We start from the raw sequence: 8,619 nt of genomic DNA on the forward strand, positions 1-8,619 counted from the left end.
ATAGTGTCCACTGCGTGCATACTTAGTATTTTGACGAATTTTGTACGACATCCGGGAACTTTTGGCATACTAACTATACTCCATACTATGGCCAATAAGCATACTATATACTCAAATTTATGTCACAAATAGTATGGTTAGTGCGGTTAGTATGAGTATTTCGAACACAGTTTAGGTATCCCCTTTCCAAAGCTTACTCTCCCATCTATAAAAGACTCCAATGCCCTCTAGTGGCTGTACGGAGACATTGCATTTACTCAGACATTTTCAACAGAGGCAGTTGGGATATAAATCAATAAGAACGTCAATAAAAATACACAGTAAGATACAGAAATTTTGCATCCATCCCAAGTTGAACATGTTTATTTCTTAACTGGTAAAATATAGTACATTTGTATAAAATATATCACTCGGCTGTCGTGTATATAGTAAAACGCTACTATTATAGCCATTGTTGCTTAAAATAATATTATTTTGCCAGCAAAACGTCATGATTGAACGGTGACAGACAGGTGTCAAAACACACTACACAGAGAAAGACACATATCCATGATAAAGTGTTGTTATAAAAAAAACCAAAAAATAGAACGTGTTACTTTTATAAAAAATTAAAAAAATCGTACATTCTAAGTAACAGCGCTATCAAACCATTCACACCTTCATCGCTGCACTGTGATTATTAGTATTGTGTCAAATGAATTTGTGCATCTTTTCTTTTTATTCATTGAATATTGTTAGTTCAAATCGTCTTTGGTTGGCCCGGAAGTCTGTACACAGTTTTTCGCAAACTAGCTCAAATGTCAACGGTTAGTCCTGGATAGGACCAGGAGTTTCCATGACGACTAACTCTAGGCCCTAATGTTGTATTAACAACTACAGAACAGTACTAATCGTGACCGAACAGGATTTAAAATAAAGGCACCAATACTGAAATGAAAGACAGCCTCGTAGGATCTACCGTAAATGTGTGTAAAGGTGATCTAGAATTACAATTCAAACAGATAGATACTACTGTAAGGTACTTTTCATTGTCCTCCAAAGGTGACATTTACGTGAAATCATAGCCACATAGGCCTCCTGTATGTGTTGGCCTCTTGGGACTGTCACAAAGCCAAGGAGAGAGAGATACCGTCTGTCCGCGTGCTTTGCTGTGCTACAGTCAGTGTAATGCTACGATATGATGTCCTGTCATGTGATATCAGTTCTACCGGTCATTGGTTCCGAACAGGCTGTCATCGGTATAAAAATATCCTCTATGGAACGTTCCTACCTATATTGTTTGTTGTGTCAACGACAGCATATTGGGTAGACTGATTCGATCTCTATAGTCAAGAGGGCCACAAATCCTGCAGCTCAGTCCTATAGACGTTAAAGTACCTCAGATACACTACCTCAACGCAGTACACCCAATTCCTTATAAACCCTGTTGAACATGTTCAGGGTAAGTGAAGGCATCGTTAAGACCCTGTATACAACAGTATGCACGGCAGGTGATGGAGTTCGGTCCTGTGAGACTGCACTGCCCAAAAATATACTTTATGTTTTAGATCATTCGGTGGTGCCAACCTTTCTCTCTCTCCCTCCCCATCTCTCTTTTATTCTGTACCTCTTATGCCTCATTATTACGTTAAGACAAAAAGGCACTTTTTATATTCCTCACCGATAACTCCTATACTTGTAAAAGAGTGAGCTGCTTTAGGGACACGTAACAAGAGTAAACGTGTAACTTGTATGGGGTGTAAACAAGCTGTCTAAAAACATGGGCTCTTTACCGTACAACACATTCAGAGTATGGAAGCAGATTCATGCCAAAAAGGGCCTCTGCGTGAATACTGATATGATATGTTGATCATTATGATGTGTGTGTGTCATCACTATGTCATCACTATCGTGTGTGTGTGTCATCATTTTGTGTGTGTCATCACTATCGTGTGTGTGTGTGTGTCATCATTATGTGTGTGTGTCATCATTTTGTGTGTGTCATCACTATCGTGTGGGTGTGTGTGTGTCATCATTATGCATGTGTGTCATCACTATGTGCTTGTGTCATCATTATCATGTGTGTGTGTCATCATTATGTGTGTGTCATCACTATGTGTGTGTGTGTGTGTGTCCCTGACAGGAGTGTGTCCCTGGGAATATAGATGAATCTTCAAAGCACTCAGGTGTCTATCAGTCATTTCCTTTTTACATTCTTCCTTGGAGCAGCTCTGTTTTCCTCCGTTCTCATTCCAGAAGAGTGAGGCCTTGGAGTCCAGTCCACGAGACAGACATTAGAGTTCCATCACTTTCAACATTGTCATATACACAGCATATACATGTATAACTCATTTACATCGTAGTACCCTCTCTGTTGCCCTAAAGAACCTCTATGACTGAAATGACCGTCATTACGGTGATGATGTCATTACGGTGATGACGTCGTTATGGTGATGACAGTCATTTCAGACAAACAGTTCTGCGTCAAGCAACAGTATTATGTCAAGCAACAGTATTTTACCGAGCAACAGTATTGTACCGAGCAACAGTATTGTACCAAGCAACAGTATTGTACCAAGCAACAGTATTGTACCAAGCAACAGTATTGTACCAAGCAACAGTATTGTACCAAGCAACAGTATTGTACCAAGCAACAGTATTGTACCAAGCAACTCCAAAGTCAGTGATCTTCTCGTGAGACAAGAGAACACAGTGATCAAGATCAGTAGGCACCTTTGGTTTGGCTCTAAGTCCTCTAAGGAGTAGCTACTGTGTATCTGTTCATCCTGGCCAGGGACAGAACACGTCTGCGTGAGGCCAAGAGAAAGGGGACATCTTTTCAGTACCTTTACTCTCCACAGTCATTTCCTGTAACTTTATGTTAAGTGGTAAGCGAACAGCAATGGGCTGTGGCCCTAGGGTCCACTCTAGGACAGTCTAGGTACTTGTACTATGACAGTATCTTCAGTTACTTAGTCTCTCGAGACAGATAGATGAGCCCCTCTAGTCAACTTTATGAGCGTGTTCAGGTTCTAAGACAACGTATTCAGGTACTTGTTCTCATCAGCCAGAGAGGTGAGCATGGAGGTCATGTCCCCTACAGCCATGTTGGGAAGCACAGAGGAGGGCAGGTTGGTGGAGGTCTGTGGGGTGGTGAGACGAGACGAGGTCTGGGATGAACACCCATGGAGAGGTGGATTGACTGGGCTGAAGGACGAGGGGTCTGGGTCATCAATGATGGAGGTAAAGTCTATCTGGGCATTATCCAGATCCACGTTCTCCAGAGCATTGGAGATGGGGGTGGACCCATGGTCATGGAGGTAGCCCAGCTGGGCAGACTTGTTCCGCTGTTGGTCCATATGGGTTACCAGGTGCCCCTGGTGCTGGTTGAGGCAGGGCCCGGTCTGGGTTGGGTCCTGGTGAGGATGGGTGATCCGCTGGATTTGGATCTGCTGTTTGTCCATGTCAGGGTGCTGCATGTGGATCTGGCCCGAGTAATACATGTTGCTATTGTTGGAGGGAGAGAAGATCTCCCGATGGGTCTGAGAGCGCTGGACAGGGGGCAGTCGGACTGCTCTCCTTGGGCTGGAGGTAGACTGGACTGGGCTGACGTGTGGAGGACTGCCCAGGTACCCTCCTCCTGGCTGGGACTGGAGGCTATTCTGCCTGATGAGAGGCTTCCGGCCCTGGGGTGGTCTAGGGACCACAGGGACTCCCATTTCCTGGCTGTAGCAGGACCCTGGCCCTCCAGGCAGGCTCATCATGGGGACCTCGTTAGAGGGGATGGAGGAGCCGGAGCTGGGGCCTCCTCGGCTATGGCCTAGGGGGATCATCAGGTTCTGGTTGGTGGAATAGCCTGGGAAGCTGGAGTCTGGCTTGGGGTAGAGGCTTTGTTGGTGTTGTTGCTGGGGTTGGTGTTGTTGCTGGGGCTGGTGTTGGTGTTGTTGCTGGGGCTGGTGTTGTTGCTGGGGCTGGTGTTGGTGTTGTTGCTGGGGCTGGTGTTGGTGTTGTTGCTGGGGCTGGTGTTGGTGTTGTTGCTGGGGACTAGGCTGCTGATGCATCATGGCCACCTGAGTCAAATCAAATGAGATCAACATTTAGTTTAAAGTGCTTTCATTAATAATTCAAGACAAGCAAGTAAACACATTACCTTCAGGAAATATCCTTTGAAAACTCCACAAAACACATTACTATAAAAGAGGGGGAATAAAGAGGAGAAGAAGACAGAGGGTGAGGAGAAGAAGACAGAGGGTGAGGGGAAACAGAAGAAGACAGAGGGTGAGGGGAAACTGAAGACAGAGGGTGAGGGGAAACAGAAGAAGACAGAGGGTGAGGGGAAACAGAAGAAGACAGAGGGTGAGGGGAAACTGAAGACAGAGGGTGAGGGGAAACAGAAGACAGAGGGTGAGGGGAAACAGAAGAAGACAGAGGGTGAGGGGAAACTGAAGACAGAGGGTGAGGGGAAACAGAAGAAGACAGAGGGTGAGGGGAAACAGACGACAGAGGGTGAGGGGAAACAGAAGACAGAGGGTGAGGGGAAACAGAAGACAGAGGGTGAGGGGAAACAGAAGACAGAGGGTGAGGAGAAACAGAAGAAGACAGAGGGTGAGGGGAAACAGAAGACAGAGGGTGAGGAGAAACAAGACAGAGGGTGAGGGGAAACAGAAGACAGAGGGTGAGGAGAAACAAGACAAAGGGTGAGGGGAAACAGAAGACAGAGGGTGAGGGGAAACAGAAGACAGAGGGTGAGGAGAAACAGAAGAAGACAGAGGGTGAGGAGAAACAGAAGACAGAGTGAGGAGAAACAGAAGACAGAGGGTGAGGGGAAACAGAAGACAGAGGGTGAGGGGAAACAGAAGACAGAGGGTGAGGGGAAACAGAAGAAGACAGAGGGTGAGGGGAAACAGAAGACAGAGGGTGAGGGGAAACAGAAGACAGAGGGTGAGGGGAAACAGAAGACAGAGGGTGAGGGGAAACAGAAGAAGACAAAGGGTGAGGGGAAACAGAAGACAGAGGGTGAGGGGAAACAGAAGACAGAGGGTGAGGAGAAACAGAAGACAGAGGGTGAGGGGAAACAGAAGAAGACAAAGGGTGAGGAGAAACAGAAGACAGAGGGTGAGGAGAAACAGAAGACAGAGGGTGAGGGGAAACAGAAGACAGAGGGTGAGGGGAAACAGAAGACAAAGGGTGAGGGGAAACGGAAGACAAAGGGTGAGGGGAAACAGAAGACAGAGGGTGAGGGGAAACAGAAGACAGAGGGTGAGGGGAAACAGAAGACAGAGGGTGAGGGGAAACAGAAGACAGAGGGTGAGGGGAAACAGAAGACAGAGGGTGAGGGGAAACAGAAGACAGAGGGTGAGGGGAAACAGAAGAAGACAAAGGGTGAGGGGAAACAGAAGACAGAGGGTGAGGGGAAACAGACGACAAAGGGTGAGGGGAAACAGAAGACAGAGGGTGAGGGGAAACAGAAGACAAAGGGTGAGGGGAAACAGAAGACAGAGGGTGAGGGGAAACAGAAGACAGAGGGTGAGGAGAAACAGAAGAAGACAAAGGGTGAGGAGAAACAGAAGACAAAGGGTGAGGGGAAACAAAAGACAGAGGGTGAGGGGAAACAGAAGAAGACAGAGGGTGAGGGGAAACAGAAGACAAAGGGTGAGGGGAAACAGAAGACTAAGGGTGAGGGGAAACAGAAGACAGAGGGTGAGGGGAAACAGAAGACAGAGGGTGAGGGGAAACAGAAGACAGAGGGTGAGGGGAAACAGAAGACAGAGGGTGAGGAGAAACAGAAGAAGACAAAGGGTGAGGGGAAACAGAAGACAAAGGGTGAGGGGAAACAGAAGACAAAGGGTGAGGGGAAACAGAAGACAAAGGGTGAGGGGAAACAGAAGACAAAGGGTGAGGGGAAACATAAGACAGAGGGTGAGGGGAAACAGAAGACAGGGGGTGAGGGGAAACAGAAGACAGGGGGTGAGGGGAAACAGAAGACAGGGGGTGAGGGGAAACAGAAGACAGGGGGTGAGGGGAAACAGAAGACAGGGGGTGAGGGGAAACAGAAGACAGAGGGTGAGGGGAAACAGAAGACAGAGGGTGAGGGGAAACAGAAGAAGACAAAGGGTGAGGGGAAACAGAAGACAGAGGGTGAGGGGAAACAGAAGACAGAGGGTGAGGGGAAACAGAAGAAGACAGAGGGTGAGGGGAAACAGAAGACAGAGGGTGAGGAGAAACAGAAGACAAAGGGTGAGGAGAAACAGAAGAAAGAGGGTGAGGAGAAACAGAAGACAAAGGGTGAGGAGAAACAGAATACAGAGGGTGAGGGGAAACAGAAGACAGAGGGTGAGGAGAAACAGAATACAGAGGGTGAGGGGAAACAGAAGACAGGGGGTGAGGAGAAACAGAAGACAGAGGGTGAGGGGAAACAGAAGACAGAGGGTGAGGGGAAACACAGGGGGTGAGGAGAAACAGAAGACAAAGGGTGAGGGGAAACAGAAGAAGACAGAGGGTGAGGAGAAACAGAAGACAGGGGGTGAGGGGAAACAGAAGAAGACAGAGGGTGAGGGGAAACAGAAGACAGAGGGTGAGGGGAAACACAGGGGGTGAGGAGAAACAGAAGACAAAGGGTGAGGAGAAACAGAAGACAGGGGGTGAGGAGAAACAGAAGACAGAGGGTGAGGAGAAACAGAAGACAGAGGGTGAGGAGAAACAGAAGACAGAGGGTGAGGGGAAACACAGGGGGTGAGGAGAAACAGGAGACAGAGGGTGAGGGGAAACACAGGGGGTGAGGAGAAACAGAAGACAGAGGGTGAGGGGAAACACAGGGGGTGAGGAGAAACAGAAGACAGAGGGTGAGGAGAAACAGAAGACAGAGGGTGAGGAGAAACAGAAGACAGAGGGTGAGGAGAAACAGAAGAAGACAGAGGGTGAGGAGAAACAGAAGAAGACAAAGGGTGAGGGGAAACAGAAGAAGACAAAGGGTGAGGGGAAACAGAAGACAGAGGGTGAGGGGAAACAGAAGACAGAGGGTGAGGAGAACAGAAGACAGAGGGTGAGGGGAAACAGAAGACAGAGGGTGAGGGGAAACAGAAGACAGAGGGTGAGGAGAAACAGAAGACAGAGGGTGAGGGGAAACAGAAGACAGAGGGTGAGGGAAAACAGAAGACAAAGGGTGAGGGGAAACACAGGGGGTGAGGAGAAACAGGAGACAGAGGGTGAGGGGAAACACAGGGGGTGAGGAGAAACAGAAGACAGGGGGTGAGGAGAAACAGAAGACAGAGGGTGAGGAGAAACAGAAGACAGAGGGTGAGGAGAAACAGAAGACAGAGGGTGAGGGGAAACACAGGGGGTGAGGAGAAACAGGAGACAGAGGGTGAGGGGAAACACAGGGGGTGAGGAGAAACAGAAGACAGAGGGTGAGGGGAAACACAGGGGGTGAGGAGAAACAGAAGACAGAGGGTGAGGAGAAACAGAAGACAGAGGGTGAGGAGAAACAGAAGACAGAGGGTGAGGAGAAACAGAAGAAGACAGAGGGTGAGGAGAAACAGAAGAAGACAAAGGGTGAGGGGAAACAGAAGAAGACAAAGGGTGAGGGGAAACAGAAGACAGAGGGTGAGGGGAAACAGAAGACAGAGGGTGAGGAGAAACAGAAGACAGAGGGTGAGGGGAAACAGAAGACAGAGGGTGAGGGGAAACAGAAGACAGAGGGTGAGGAGAAACAGAAGACAGAGGGTGAGGGGAAACAGAAGACAGAGGGTGGGGGAAAACAGAAGACAAAGGGTGAGGGGAAACAGAAGACAGAGGGTGGGGGAAAACAGAAGACAAAGGGTGAGGGGAAACACAGGGGGTGAGGAGAAACAGGAGACAGAGGGTGAGGGGAAACACAGGGGGTGAGGAGAAACAGAAGACAGAGGGTGAGGGGAAACACAGGGGGTGAGGAGAAACAGAAGACAGAGGGTGAGGAGAAACAGAAGACAGAGGGTGAGGAGAAACAGAAGACAGAGGGTGAGGAGAAACAGAAGAAGACAGAGGGTGAGGAGAAACAGAAGAAGACAAAGGGTGAGGGGAAACAGAAGAAGACAAAGGGTGAGGGGAAACAGAAGACAGAGGGTGAGGGGAAACAGAAGACAGAGGGTGAGGAGAAACAGAAGACAGAGGGTGAGGGGAAACAGAAGACAGAGGGTGAGGGGAAACAGAAGACAGAGGGTGAGGAGAAACAGAAGACAGAGGGTGAGGGGAAACAGAAGACAGAGGGTGAGGGAAAACAGAAGACAAAGGGTGAGGGGAAACAGAAGACAGAGGGTGAGGGGAAACAGAAGACAGAGGGTGAGGGGAAACAGAAGACAGAGGGTGAGGGGAAACAGAAGACAGAGGGTGAGGGGAAACAGAAGACAGAGGGTGAGGGGAACCAGTCACCTGTTGTCCTGTCATGTCCATGCTGTCTGACAAAGGAAGGGGTTTTCCCTCTGCTGCTATCCCCCTCTGGTCCTGCTCCTGACCCCACAGTAGAGCCTGCTGCGACTGCACATAGTTCCTCACCATCATCTCCTTCACCTGCATCATTGGTGTCTGAGACCGGCCCCCAGGCCCCAGACCTGCCGACCCCACGCTGAGGCCCCCGCTTTGCTGCTGTCCCTGCTGCATGGAGGC

General features: G+C 48.8%; 1 protein-coding gene across 1 annotated transcript in view; it reads right to left on the reverse strand.

Annotated features, from left to right (window-relative positions):
* Positions 1 to 347: 347 nt before the first annotated feature.
* LOC109866703 (zinc finger protein GLI1-like) overlaps positions 348 to 8,619 on the reverse strand; it is a 137,824-nt gene continuing 129,552 nt past the window's right edge. The window contains exons 16-17 of the mRNA XM_031825510.1: positions 8,386 to 8,619; positions 348 to 4,049 (exon numbers count right to left, since the gene is read on the reverse strand). The exon at positions 8,386 to 8,619 is cut by the window's right edge and continues 927 nt beyond it. Coding sequence (XP_031681370.1) covers positions 3,012 to 4,049; positions 8,386 to 8,619 — 1,272 coding nt within the window. The 3' untranslated portion in view covers positions 348 to 3,011. The remainder of the gene's footprint in view (positions 4,050 to 8,385) is intronic.

Source organism: Oncorhynchus kisutch, linkage group LG1 (assembly GCF_002021735.2).
Source record: "Oncorhynchus kisutch isolate 150728-3 linkage group LG1, Okis_V2, whole genome shotgun sequence".
Classification (NCBI taxonomy): domain Eukaryota; kingdom Metazoa; phylum Chordata; class Actinopteri; order Salmoniformes; family Salmonidae; genus Oncorhynchus; species Oncorhynchus kisutch.